This window comes from Anthonomus grandis, chromosome 6 (genome assembly GCF_022605725.1).
Source record: "Anthonomus grandis grandis chromosome 6, icAntGran1.3, whole genome shotgun sequence".
NCBI lineage: Eukaryota > Metazoa > Arthropoda > Insecta > Coleoptera > Curculionidae > Anthonomus > Anthonomus grandis.
The window spans coordinates 18,558,356-18,574,060 of record NC_065551.1 but is presented as its reverse complement, the minus strand read 5'-3'; the positions used below and the strand labels follow the sequence as shown (position 1 = coordinate 18,574,060).

Below are 15,705 nucleotides of genomic sequence, written 5' to 3'. Positions count from 1 at the left end.
TCAAAGACAAACTATTTCAACAACTTACTTGGTGCATTAAACAATACTTAAAATAAAATCCGGTCCCTGCAAAAAGGAAAGAGGCATATATATCGTTCATCTATAAGCAAGGGAATAAACTAATGTTTTAACTTCACTGATCTGTAACCAGTACCGTGAGCCATCTATATGGGAAAATTATGTGAGATCCCTTTAAACAAACAAGAACAGAAAAAGAGAAAAAGAAGAGAGCAGTTAGGACTTCGAGCTGAAAGAATGTGCACGGAAAAACATCTTATAATTAAAACGTTATAGAAAGCAAGTCAGATGTCAACTAAGAAACCTATCTTATTTTCATAAATCTTGAAAACTTATTTTCATAAACTTGAAAAGCGACTGGAACGGATGTTTTAAGGAGATATAGCTGATGATCTTCTTAAAACATCTGTTTCAGTTGCTTAAAGTTTTCTTTGATATTTGTTTCGGTCAAAAAGGGATAGAATCTGAAATTATGATGATCAGCAATGCATTGGAATAGATAGTTCGATAATGACAGACATATCCAAAGGATGGAGAAAATAAGACTGTCCAAAATTGCAATAACATGGATATTACCAAATTGCAGAAAACGAGGGAGACCAAAGAAAACTTGGACAATCGGGAAAATATATTCATCTGAAAAAGAAACAGTGGAACAATAGACACCAGAAGAAAGTGGACGTAAGGCATCAGTTCTAGTTTCAGCTAAGTAACTTCTTGTTTCATACAGTTATTAACATGCGAATTACTCCAAGATCCTTAGCATTTATTGAGTATGTTGTTGTTTAATAGCAACAATATTATTATTTTTGGATTGGAGCAAGTAGTAGCATCTGACACTTTTGAGTATTCAAATTTAAATATTACTTTTTAGAGGATTTTGTCAGGAAACTAAGATCTTTGAAAAGCTTAACATTGGCGACGTCAATATTTCCCAAACTAAATGACAAATAAATTTTCGTATCGTCGACATAAAATGCGAGGAAACAAAGCTCATATAAGTGTGAAGTTGAGAAGTATAGAGTGCAAAGAAAACTAAGCCGAATATAAATCTTTGAGGAACACCATTACAAACTTCTTGACAACTACCATTTAATTTTATGGATTATGTGCGACAAGTAGCTTTTTATTAAACAATGCGCCTAATTACTTGGTCTCAAATAATTAAGGATAGCCAACAATATTTGAGGATTTAAATTTAAGACCAAATGCTTTTGAATAGTGGAACAGTAGTAATACCGTAAGATCATCTTTATCAGGTAACCTTTAGAACAGCGGCTATACAGGCTATATGATTCTTTCAAACGCCACACTTTATGAGGCCAGATTTTATAACGACAAGTAAATACACGTATCTGCCTTTTTAAAAGTCTTTTAACAATCTTGGATATGACAGAATATTTTTATGCAGTTAGGTAAGTAAAATATACTTAAGAATGATTGCCTTTACCTTTTGTTTTATTTCAAAGTCATTTTACCACCGTTATAAAAGTTTGTAATATATTTATCTTTTCTTCTGATGCCTCCACTTCTCATTCGTCTGTATGATTAAATTTTAATCTAGATCTATTTCCTTCTTTATTGCTCGACATATTAATTGACTCTAATTGGAAAGAATTTTTTAGAAATAAAAGCCTTTAAGCTTATCATTGTCGTTTGTAATATATTCGTTTTATTCTCTTTCTCTTTTTCGTCTGCTTATATGCTGAATTTGGACTTAAACTCTGAGATTATTTCCCTCCTGATTGCTTATATTTGATTTTTTTTCTCTTTCTTTATTACGTTCTCTTCTTTTTGCAAAATAAGAAAAAAAAACTTTGAAAAAAGGATTGCATCTAAAATCTAAAATTCCTTATTACAAAAAATTTAGAAGTTGAAAGATCTAAAGAAGAAAAAGCAGAACATTATTATTATAGAATACCAAGGAAAAGAAGCAAAATTAATACAAATTAGGCATTATTTTTAAATTGAGAAAATAAAGGGTGTTTTTTTAGAGGCGGAGAAATTTAAGTTGAAATTAAACACAAAATATTTTATTGATATGAACGAATTTACCTTTATATTAAAGAATTTTTTTTGGCATTAATATTAAAAAATGATTTCGGGCATGTGACCCCCACGGCTGGCGCGTACGTGGCGTAATCTAGAGGTCCAATTTTCACACACTCTTTCCAGTACTGCAGGCTGTATTTTGGCAATCACGCGTCGTATGTTGGCTTCCAAATGCTCAAGTGTTTCAGGTTTATCAGCGTAGACATGGGACTTAACATAGCTCCAAAGAAAATTATCTAATGGCGTCAAGTCGCACAAACGAGCTAGCCAGTTTACAGGTCCATTTCTTGAAATTATTCGTTGCTCGAATGTCTCTTGCAGTAAACTAATTGTTTGGCGCGCTGTATAGCACGTGGCACCATCCTGCTGAAACCACATTCCTGCAACTTCTGCAACGGCTTCCAATTAAGGCAGAAACAAGTTGGTTATCATGTTTCTGTATCGCTCACCGTTTACTGTAATGTTCTGATCATTAGCATTTCTGAAGACATAAGGCCCAATGATTCCACCGGCCCATAAAGCGCACCAAACGGTTAGTTTTTCTGGATGTAACGGTTTTTCGCCAATAGCTCGTGGATTCTCATCCCCCCAAATTCGGCAATTCTGCTTGTTTACATAGCCATTTAACCAAATGTGTGCTTCATCACTGAACAAAATTTTCATATGAAATCGTGGATCAACAGCAATCTTTCCTTCCGCCCATTCAGCCAATGTACGGCGCAAAAGATGATCCTGGAGTTTCAACTCCTGGACAAGTTGAATTTTATATGCTCGCAATCCGAGATCTTTGCGCAAAATTTTCCATAAAGTGGATGGACATACGTTCACTTGTTGAGAACGATGACGAATTGACACATTTGGATGCACAGCAGCTATCGCTTGTTGCGTGCGCACTGTACGGCGTCTTACGGGATGCGTATTGTCGACTAGAGTAAAAGTATTGCGAAAACGATCAACAGTTTCTCGAATTAATCTCTCTGAAGGACGATTATGAGCACCGTAAAACTTACGTAATGCCCGATGTGTTTCTCGAATAGAACCACGTCTTTCAAAATAAATTTGAACAATTTGGAAACGTTGCTTCGGCGTGAGTCTGTTCATGATGAATTGTTAAACCAAACTAATCTAAAAATAACCCAGAACTGTTAGTTCGGCTGTCATAAAAAACAGTGTTGCCAAATGAAAGTTCTCCGTCTCTAAAAAAAAAAACACTTTTTACATTAGAGAAGAAGAATATCAAGAAATTTTGAAATTAATAAAGCATTTAAATAGAAAAGAATATAAAGATGAATAAGAATACCTAGAAGCAGATGATGAATTTCAAGAAACACTATGCCAAGCACTTCTTCCAAGACTATAGAAAATTGAAGAAAAGGATGTAATATAATTTCGAGAGTCTTCAGTTAAAATTTTGCATTCTTTGGAATCTAGTACTTCGGATTTCCGCTTTTTATTTGCATAATAAAAGCTTTTACGATTATCATTGTCGTTTTAATATATTTTTTTTTTACTTTTTTCGTTCTTTCTATTCTTCTGCTTTAATATTGGATTCAGATTTCCACTAGACCACTTTATGGATCTTTATCCTTCCTTATTACTTATAATTGACCTCTTTCCTCTCCTTTCACATGTCCTTTCCTTTTAATTATCCAAAATAAGAAAAAAAACGCTGAAAAAAGGATTGAATGAAAAAAGTAAAATTCATAAAAAAAATATAGGAAGAAATTGAGAGATCTTAAGAAGAATAACTAGAAAAATATTATCATAGAACTTCAAGAAATAGGATAAAAGATTAATTAAAATTATGTAATTTTGCTTAAAAGAGAAAGTACATTAGAAAAGAAGAATGTTAAGAGAACTTTTGAAAATAGTGGAGCAGTAAAGCAGCAAATAAAAGACCTAAAAAGAAGCAAAACCGAATACTTAGAAATTGCCATGATTTCAAAAGACACTATTCAAGGTACTAGTTAAGTCATTAAATTATGTTTGTTAATGACTTTTTATCTTTTTTATTCCGTCATCAAAGTTTTTAATATTTCTTTTACTTCTCCTTATGCCTCTTTTTTTCTTTTCTCTATCTGTACATTTCAGCTTCAATCAAGTATTGTTTTCTTTAGTATTACATTCGATATTGTTAATTATACTTCACCTTTTCCTTCTCCTTCCATTTGAGAACGTACTGGTCTAACTTTTTTTTTCAGTTTTTATTTCAGTTTTTAATTCAAAATTACCAAAAAAAATCTAATAAGCTTATTTTGTATAAGATTAGTGGGCCTTACAACGTTTCTTTCAAACAAAAATATTAACTTACCTATTTCATTTTTATTCGCCAATATATCAAGAAAAGCCCTTTTACTGTAATATTGTTGATGAATTGTCAGGTACATTTGAAGGTACATTTCCATTCATAAGGTTGCACATCTCAAATATTCAATCAACGGTAATAATATCACGTATAATATAATCTCTAAGTTATTGGGAAAACTAAAAATCTCATCCATTTTTCTCTAAGAGACCAACCTACAAAATTGACGAAAAACAAATAAAATCACAAAGTCACGGTCTCACAACATGTAATCAAACGAGCTACACGTGTTTCGCTCTAGTTAGAGCATCATCAGGCCTAAAATAAAAATACTACTTAAACAAAACTATAATTTGTTTTTTATTGTTTTATGTAAGTTTTTAGTTTTGTTAGTTTAGTTTTGTTTAGTGTTGCCTGATGATGCTCTAACTAGAGCGAAACACGTGTAGCCCGTTTGATTACATGTTGTGAGACCGTGACTTTGTGTTTTTATTTGTTTTTCGTCAATTTTATTAGGAAAAGCTATCTTGCATTTAAAAAAATTGAAAATTTCGAATATTTTCTATACATGAAATGTTTGAAGAAATTTAATAGGCGAAGGTTTTTGCAGGCCAATTTATGCCATTAAAGCAATATCGCCAAGTTATATATATTTCTTTAATTTTTTCGAAAAAAATTAATTTTCTAAGAATTTTCAGATTCCCAAAAAAAAATTATTTGCTGCTACTTAAAAACAATTAAAGGGGAAATATACTTATATATTATGAGGCTATGAGTGCAATATCGGACTAACCCACAAAAATTCAAAATCGACTTTATTGTAGAACATTGTTCTACAATAAAGTCGTAGAACATTGTTCTACAATAAAGATATTTTATATCTTAGTGTCATACGTGTTACGACTCGAGTAGGTTCATGACAGATCACGAGCACTGTTGCCGTATGAGTCAAAAAATACTTACTTTTATCATTCTGCTTGAAATAAAACACGTGATTTAGGCCAATTGATATATTTTATATTTATTGACAGAATCCTGAACGTTGTACCCTTCTCACATATATAAATATTTGTTTAGTCTCAATATGTATGTTAAAATTAGTATAACATTAGCTCTATAAGGATATAATCTCTACTGACAAGATTTTTTTGGGGTGGCTGCAATACCACAGTATTCTATACACTATAGGTTTATATGCTATATATGTTACTATTCATTTATAGAGTTAGAGAAAGATATAAATTGCGATTTTATGTATAAACGGCAAGTGCGCATGTTTATCTCTAACTCTGTAAATGGTAATTTAACTAAAGTTAGGCATGTCCTGTTCTACTAAGAATGTGGCTGGATATACTCTTAGTAGAAAGGCAGCTAACTTTGAAACCTTAAAGAACTATAATGGTTCTGCCGTTTTTCTTTATGAATTCCTTAAGGCCCCAATACGCTAAATTTGGTTAAGAAAATATCTTAATAATAACAATTTGACACAATAGGAATAAATCAAAAATTCACTTATCCTAAATAGTTTAATCGTCAGCCGTAATTCGAAGCAGGTGGTCTGGACCGGAAAGTTCAACGAAGTCTCCTAGAGTTTTTTTTTAAAAACCTGTCAAAAAGTCAGTCTTTTAAAAAGGAAAAAACGACGAAAATAAGTGTATATCTAGGCAACCTGTTGAATATCCGGTCCGATATGAATAATCTGTCCTATAATGACCCGATAACAAAAAACGAGAAACAATAATCAGTGAAAACTAAAAACTGGTAAAACTAAAACAAACCATCGGGTCATAAAACTAAAATTTAACGTGAGAAATTAGCCCCATTTTTGAAAGAGGCCCATTCGTTGGCAACGACAGTTAGAGCCCCACAAGTTGCATCTGCACGAGCTGTTGTAACAGCAATCGTTCGGTCTGTGATCGCAATTTCCACCTCTTCGGATACAAGCTCGTCTGAAAAGGTAAATTATTGAAGAGGTCTGACGTCTGCAAAATGGAAATTAGAAATCATTGTTACAACCACATCTATCTAAGTCTAGTGTTGTTTATTTTGCTCTAGCTGGCATAATATTTCGACATGGTAAATGTTTGATATTCGAGGGCTGTTCAGTGTTAAGGGAAGTTTAAACGATTAAATTAGTTTTAATGAGTGTTTCAGTTGCTGTACTTGAGAATACAAGTCGAATTATTAATTTTGTAGGTTGTGTTTAATTTGGTTATTTGTATAATAAGACAATAAGTTTGTCGGGATACTCCGCAAGTAGGAGAGTCAAAATAAGTAAAGCACGCACGTGTTGTATGTGTGTGTGTATTTCCAAACAAAATATAAATTTTGTTGCAGGAATAGAAATATTATAACTGATTACATAGATTGGTTTTTTGCTTCTGTTTGGGATCGCTAAACTAAATCCTTTGTTTCTTTAAAGTCAATAAATAGAACCATGTATCAGCAACTACCACTTTTATTTGCTTTTTTTTTGCTTTCCGACTTGTGGAGTATTCCGTATCCCGTATCCAAATATCCAAACCTATCCTCTTGTTATTTGACTGTAAGATATTTATATGGCATTATTTCAAAGAATTTTATTAGAAAACTGATATTGTAAAACTGTATATCTCTAAAAATAATGTACCAAGGTATAGAATGTGAACAATCAAATTTGTCGGTGAAATAGTTTTCAAAATTTAGATGATTAAAAATTTAAATTTTGCGGTTGCAAATTTCGTCAAATATCAAAATCTTTAGTGATTTTTTTCTTAAATTCCAATACCAAAGCTATTTCTCCAAAATTTGAAAATCCAAAAAAAAATTAACTGTTTATATCTCTGAAACTAGTTATAACCAAGGTATAACAAATATAAACATATTAAATTGCTTGGACTTTCATGTAAAGTCTGAAAACATAATAATATACAAGGTCTTTAATTTGAAGTAATTAAGTTAATGAGTAATAGACAAAATACGTGCTAACTTCATTATTTTAAATAGGATAGATAAAATTCTAAGAAATATGATGGATAACATAGTACACTTTGGTTAAATAGTTTTCAAAATGTAGAAAGTTTAAAATTTACTTAAATAAGAAAATCTTTAGCGATTATATGTTTTTTTAATTTGTAAATTAAGAGTTTCCGTGCCAAAATGATTTTCTTCGTCGTTAATAATTTTATTTTATTTTAAAAAAAGAACAATTTAACTATATATATATCTTTAGGGGGCTTCTTAGTTTAAAACCTTTAAGCTTTATATAAAAGAATGGGTTCTAAAAAATATAAGAATAAAAATTGAAAATATTGATTTTAAGAACTCTTAAGAGAAGAAAAAAGGAAAAGAAAAGCATTTTTAATGGATGAGGTAGAAAAAAATTAAGGACAATTGATACATGATTGTTAAAATTGAATTCCAAATACGAAAAAACTTATATTTATATTTAATTTTTTCTATTTTTGTGACCTTAGTTATTTGTTTACTTATTTGTTTTTTCGAAGACATACAGTTTGAAAGACCAAATGAAAAATGTTAAAAGTTAGTTTTTATATATATAATGTATATATAAAAACTAACTTTTAACTTTTAACTATTAAAAAAATATATATATATATATTTTTTTTATAGTTAGTTAAGGAATATGAAAAAGTTTTAGCTGCTTAGATATTGGACAGTTTTATGTAATCTTGGAAAAAAAAAATGTTTATGGTATACAGGTATCCTTTTTTTTTCTTTGTTCAAAAGACCTTGTAGGAAAATTAAGGTAAATAATTCTGTTTACATACTGTTCCTTGCAATCTTTGATGTATTCTGAACATTTCGATTTTTGATTCATTCAATTATCTCATTTCTGCTGCGACCTGCAAATTTTTTATTAAAACGCTGATTTGAAGCTTATTTTTAGATAATTAATGTCAAGTTTTCGGTTAAAAATTAACGACGTTGGCTAAGGATGCAATTAATGTAACATAAAGTTTGAAAGTGTCACTATTATAATTTGTTGTGTGTCAATATGGTATTAACTCCAGCAGGCGTGGGTAGAATTGTTAATAGAGGATGGCCGTAGCAAAAGTTATGTCGCCTGTACTCTGAGATTTCCGCGGTCTACAGTTCGAGATGCCTGGAATAGGTATTTACAGACGGGAATTTTTACTAGACGACAAGGCTTTGGCAGAAGGAGAATGACCACTGCCGCTGATGATCACTTTGTCACCATTAGTTCTTTAAGTGATCGAAGATCTACTGCTGTGTGTCTAAAAAATGACTTGCGAATACTTCATGGAGTAAGTGTAAGTGAAAGAACGATACGTAGAAGATTAGCAGAAGCTGGACTTTATTCACGAAGGCCAGCAAGATGTCCACAATTACTTCCTCGGCATCGACAACACCGACTGAGGTTTGCAAGATCGCATTTTGAGTGTACTCTAGAACAGTGGGCAAACGTACTATTCACAGATGAATCCAGGGTTTGTTTAAGGACGCCGGATGGTCGTGAGCGGGTATACAGACGTAGAAATGAAAGATATGCTGACTGCACCATTTCAGAACAAATCTCATATCGTGGCGGTTCAGTCATGCTTTGGGCGGGTATTTCTACCGAAGCACGCACCAATCTTGTATTTATTGAACATGGAGCTCTAACCGTTCACCGTTACATTGAGGAAATCCTTCAAGAAGTTGTTGTCCCATTTGCTCCATTCATTGGGAACCAATTTATATTAATGCATGATAATGCTAGACCTCACGTTGCACATGTAGTGAGCGAATATCTGGATAAAGTTGGACTCCCAAGATTGGAATGGCCCGCATGTAGCCCGGATCTCAACCCAATAGAACATCTTTGGGATCCACTTAAAAGGGCCGTTCGTTGTCGTCCTATACAACCACAAACCTTGCAAGACTTACGACTAGCGCTGATCGAAGAATATGAGGCTATTCCTCAAGAAAGAATAAGGAACCTTATTTATTCGATGCCGTGAAGACTGCAAGCTATTATTGCTGCGAGAGGAGAAAATACACGCTATTAAAATTGTTTTTTTTTTAACTAACTTTATGATATACCTAGTGTTTGTTTCTCCTAATAAAAATACGCTTCAAATCACCGTTTTAATAAAAAATTTGCAGCTCGCAGCAGAAATGAGTTAATGGAATGAATTACAAATCGAAATGTTTAGAATACATCAAAGATTACAAGGAACAGTATGTAAACAGAATTATCCACCTTAATTTTCCTACAGGGTCTTTTGAAGTTACGAGAAAAAACAACAGTTTGTTTTACTCCTGTATAATATAGCCTAATCAAAAAATGCTACTTTACAAAATGATTTTAAAAAATCACAACAAATGTATCTAAAAACTGATGGCAAAATCGTGAGAATCTGATAAAAAATAAAAAAATTATAAAACATCAAACTTGGCCAATATTTCAGGGTGGCGGAATTTTGTGCCGGCGAGTGTATTTTTAGATTCCCAATATTGAGAGTTTTGTAAAATTATTTATTATTTAAAATATATAATTTACTCACTAATCATACATATGAAGAACTTTGTAGAAGAGGTTTCCAGGAATATTCCTATAAGAGTAATATAGAAATTTAAGTAAATTAAAACAATTAATTTATATTTACATTTGATATTATTCTAAAATTTTATTGCATTAGAATTTTAAAAAAAAATAAGTAGAATATGCAAGTTGGTCAAAAGAACTGTAACTCAATGTTTTTTTTTCATTTCAATAAAAGACAAAATAATGTTACGTGGGAAACTGAAAAGAAGAAACGAGCTCATAGGTCTATAGATAAAACCTCAGCTACTGAGTATTTAAAAAAATTATATGCCATAAGCAAATCATTGTATTTAAGATTTATTGAGCTTAGATTAAATAAAATATGAAATGAAAGAATGAAAGGTATCGTTAAAGATTTATGTTCATATTTCTTCCAAATACGTGAATAAGTTTATTTTCTTCTTTTTGCCATTAATTGAGCATATGAGATAGTGCCGTAATATCCAGAAAAATTAAGAAATAAATCCTCTTATGTTGCTTTAAAACTTGACAAACTGAAATTTTGAACTTTGTTATGAAACAAGGATTTCGCGTAATCTTTCTTTGACGTTTTTTCCAAGGCTGGTCCATAAATAAAATCACAATATGCAGTATAAGAGAGAACCAGGGTTTTGGACAAAACCTTATAGTTCGAGTATATCTTTACTATTATACAGATTCCGCGATGACATAACTATATAACCTTTGAAGGATTTCTGTTAACTGACTACGAAATCGTACATTAGAATCAAGTATAATGACGAAATTTTTACATTCACTCACGATTGGAATTAGAGTTTGCAATATATGAAAAGCCAAATTATTTAATTCTGACTTATAACCAGGTTCAAAGTATATTACTACCGACTTCGACGGATTTAATGTCAACCAAATATTTTTAGAATATTCAGCTACTGGCTCTAAACACTCAGTCAAGGAGCAGCTTCGTGGGCATATTCTTTCAAAAAACTTGTGTCATCCGCGTATAGTTGAACCATACATTGCTTGATCATTCATAGAATCAATGCCACATGTACAAATACCAAAGAGCAAGGGTCCCAGAATTAAAGGCTTTAAAGAAGATTTTTAAGTAACATAAACTGTATTTTATTTAATGGATAATTAGTGTTCTGCTTAATAAATAAATGAGCAAATCCTAAAAATTTAACTTAAGCACGGAATGTGATGATCTATTTTTTCGAATGCCTTTCTGTAATCAAGCAGAAGCCCTTATTAGATGTTTCAGAACTATAGGATCAATCTTTTAGGGGTTGTTCAGTGCAATAGTAGAATCCATTTGAGTATGGGAACCCATGTCCGGAAATGCGTGATTACGCCACTACGGCCCTAAGACGCGTTTAAATTTAGAAAAAATATTAGTTACCTAAATAGGATCTGATGCATTTATTTTTACCTTTTGTATATGATACCATCACAACCATTGTTTAAAATGTCTTCTTCCAACCTCAATACACCGATTTAGACGACGCATATGATTTCGGCGGACTACACTAAAAATTTGATCCTCGTTTTGAATTATTTCAAATGCTGCTGTTATTCGTCCAATTAAGTCTAGCTCTGATTCTACTGGAGTTTCGTAGACTAAAGACTTTACATGTCCCCACAAGAAAAAATCGAGCGACGTTAAATCGGGTGACCTAGGAGGCCAAGAAAGTACTCCACCTCTGGCAATCCAACGGTGCCCAAACCGCCGAGCCAAATACTCGCGTATACTTGTACAGCAAAGTGAGCCGGCGCTCCATCATGCTGAAACCACATTTGCTGTCTAACGTTTAGTGGAACATTTTCAAGGAATTCTGGGAGAACTTCCTCCAAGAAACGCAGATAAATAGGTCCTTTTAACCGTTCCGGTAGAAGGTATGGCCCAATTAAATAATCATCAACAATGCCTGCCCATACGTTGACAGACCAACGATTCTGATGTTTTCTTGGAAAAATTGCATAAGGATTTTCTTCGTCCCAAACATGGCTATTCTTACTATTAAAAATACCGTCTCTTGTGAAAGAGGCTTCATCGGTCCACAAAACGTATCGTCGAAAATTTGGTTGTGCAATGATGTGACCCAGAAGCTATCGACAAATTTGAACTCAGTCATACCTTAAACTTTCTGGAAGTGGTAAGGATGGAGTTGTTGCTCGTGTAGTACCCGCGAGACAGAAACGTTACTCGTATTCATATTCTTAGCGACGTCACGTGTGCTATTTGATGGTTCATCGGCAACTCCCTGAAGCACCTTTGCTTTAAATTCGACCGTTCTTATGGTTCGAGCAACACCAGTATCATGCATCTTGGTCTTAAACATGCCTGTCTCAGCGAGCCGCCGATGAACCGCAATAAACTTTTTGTATCCAGGATGCTGTCGTTCGGGATAACGTTCATGATACAACCGCGATGCTGCTCGTGCATTGCAGTTTGTTGCCCCGTATGCCAAATGCATATCCGCCAATTCTTGATTGGTAAAGTTTTACATTAGCAATAAATGTTTAAAAATTGTAAGCTATAACATTTTTAAACATGACATTGATAAGCGTTGATTTTAAACAATTGTTGTTATGGTAACATGTACAAAAGGTAAAAATAAATGCAGCAGATCCTATTTAAGTAATTAATCTTTTTTATAAATTTTAACGCGTCTTAGGGCCGTAGTGGCGTAGTGACGCATTTCCGGACATGGGTTTCTATACTCAAATGGATTCTTCTGTTGCACTGAACAACCTCTAGAAGTTTGATCCCATACTTCTGAAGCACCCTGTATATCCTCTAGGGCGCCTAATAAAATCGATGATGTAATATAGCCTTTACGAAAGCCTAATTGATAGTAGCGCTTTAGTCCTAAGCGAAGATTATTTGTACTGATTAAGGAATTGGCCATTTACAATGCATTCACTAAAAAGATGTGTAAAATAGAAATGATAACTGGCGAACCGAATCATTTGGCTGGTTATTTTGTCAGACCCGCAGGCATATGATTTAATAGTAGAACATCAATTTCCAAACAAGGTGCAAACTGAAAACTAATTATCGAATGTACTTGTCTATATTTATTTATACAATCGTCCGTAATATTTATCACTAAAGCACTAATAGATTCTATGAAAAAGTTGTTTATATTTTTGGGATTTCTTAAATGATTTCGTATTTTGATATTGTTTATCATAGACATTAAGATCATCTGAAGCTTCCCATGTATCTTTAATACTATTAATTCATGCTACAAATTGTAAAAAGTGCTTATTAATATTGCTGTAGAACGTCATACGATATTCTTTAAATATTAAACTATGATTGAATCTAAGCAACAAATATTAATAAAAAGAAATAAATTTTAAAAATATATTGTTTTTTTTTTAATTTTTTACGTATTCCGAGGATAATTTTCTAAAATTATTACTAATTAAACACTGTTTTTTGCTATTGCTTATATACCATTATCAAGTTTAAAATTTGATCATTTTGGGCAGATTTTATGAAATATTGGAAAAATCAACGTTTTATCTAGTTTCAATTATGATACATAAATTTAAGATGATTTAAACAGACGGGGATCATAAATGAAATAGATTGATGCTTAAGTATGAACAAATTTTGATGCTAAATGCAGTTGAAAATTCCAAAAATTCCTTATTTCAAACTGAAGAACCAGGAAAACTAAATTAAAGGCAATTTTACTTTTGTAGTGAAATAAAATAAGAAAAACAAAATTCGTGAAGTATTATATACACATTAACCTAAAAAAAATCATTACAACCAAGACAAATAGTTTATTATTTCATTCAGCTTATTATTTATTGTTGTCTGTGCCATTAACTTTTACTAGTAAATACTTTATTTAAATATAAAACATTTAAAATTTGTACAAATGAAAAAATACTTTAGCCAGCTAGAACATATAACGATATTTTTCTACTTTTATACATTTGCTACAAATTTTGCTCATCTGTGATTATATTTGCCTCTGATAAAGTGATTTATTTAATAACTTTAATTATGATAAATCTATACACAAATAAGCAAAATTATTTTCTACCACACCAAACATAAATAAATATACAAACAAATGCCTAAAATTGTAAATTAGCCACTAAAATATATTTACGTATCTACACTTCGTATGAATTGCAATAACAAAATACATAAATAAATTGAATTTGAAGCACCCAATTGTTCAAGTAAAAATCATAAATCGTTTTAGTAATTTATTTTTAGTTATGTTATTTTTTATGCAAAATAAATGACCATCATTAATTTATCATTAATTACATAAGAGAATAAGTTACAAAGACTTGCGCCTAATTAGATTAAAAGCTCCCCTATTTTGACCTTAATATAGATGTTCACATTGATATGAATTATTAAAGTATTGTAATTTTTTTGCTCTATTTTTGTTTTAATTAGGCTTTAAAATTTTATAACATATATTTATTCCATGGTTCTTAAATGCTTTTCTATAAAAAGTCCCAAAATGTTAATGGAGTAAATGTATTTTTAAATAAAGGAATATTGAAAAATAAGATTAGAACCTCTTGAAAAAAAAAGACACAATAAACCATATTAAGGAAATAAAAAGATATATTAAAACAGTAACCTCATTAGGCTCTGGAATGGTAATTTACTGAAAATTCAAATTTCAAATTGACAATTTTGGCAAATACTTATTTGCATGAATTTCGGGTCTACTAACAGGAAGCAGCGCCAATTATTTCGGGGCAAAATGCGATTTAGTTCATTAATTTCCGCCGGATTGGGTTAATTTCCCAGAAAATCTAAAAAATTTAACATTTATTACGAATCAGAAGTGATTTTGATTTATTTAATTTTGCGTAAATGAGTTTTTAATGAACGAATATGTATGGTATAACTCTATTAAGAAAGGCTGTTAATGTTAAATTGGATTTTAAAACATAAATATTGAGCACTAAATTTAATAAACGAAGCTTATTTCCAATAAAATGACTCTTTCAGTAAAACTGAAATATTTTTATCCAATCTAGCCTCATTTTATGAACTAAGAAACGTAAATATTTTTTTGGCTAATTTATACTACATCTACAAGGCACACACTTTCGCACATTTATTGAAAAATACACTAGATGTGGTTATAATTTATTAATGATTTTCATTTCCAACATTATAGAGATAAAAATAATAGAATCATATAAGAGTGAAGGAATTGCTTAAAGGGTTTAAAATATTGGAAACGCCATAGAATACGTAACTAAGATAGTTAAATTAAGATTTAAATATAAAAAAGTGTATTTTATGCATGTTTCTAATATTTATGGCAAAGCAAAACGGCAAAATATAAGAGAATCCACTTACTTTTGTGCAGGTTGTAGAAGGCTGTCGATGGAATTTTCAGAATAATCATCTTCTGACGTTGGATATCCTTGATCTGGAATAAATAAAAACAATGCTTCATAACTAAGAAGAGGTTACGTTAAAACATTTCTAGCTAGTTAGTATTAGTTGATTTTGTGTGGTATTTTGTATGGTTTTTATGAATTACTGTTAGGACACTAATTTACGTTATAATTTATTTTCCAGCAAGGTTAATTTTTTTTTAATTAAAGTATGTTTATATCTCCAAAGTTAGTGAATAAAAATATAACATATGACTTTAAATATTTACAATTTTCTTGCAGACTAAAAGTTAATTATAATTTTTCTGTGGTATTTTATTGAAAATAACTAAGTTAGTACAAGAAGGTCGATGGCTGTATTGCTCTTGAAAATTTAGAAATGATAGATGTTTTTTTTATATATCTTTTTTTCTTTTTT

The 15,705-nt window shown here is 31.2% G+C and overlaps 1 protein-coding gene across 1 annotated transcript in view; it reads right to left on the bottom strand.

Annotated features, from left to right (window-relative positions):
- Positions 1-5,370: 5,370 nt before the first annotated feature.
- The window catches only part of LOC126737597 (U8-agatoxin-Ao1a-like), a 43,418-nt gene continuing 33,083 nt past the window's right edge, over positions 5,371-15,705 (bottom strand). The window contains exons 2-3 of the mRNA XM_050442577.1: positions 15,247-15,319; positions 5,371-6,324 (exon numbers count right to left, since the gene is read on the bottom strand). Of these exons, the coding sequence (XP_050298534.1) occupies positions 6,189-6,324; positions 15,247-15,319 (209 nt within the window). The 3' untranslated portion in view covers positions 5,371-6,188. The remainder of the gene's footprint in view (positions 6,325-15,246; positions 15,320-15,705) is intronic.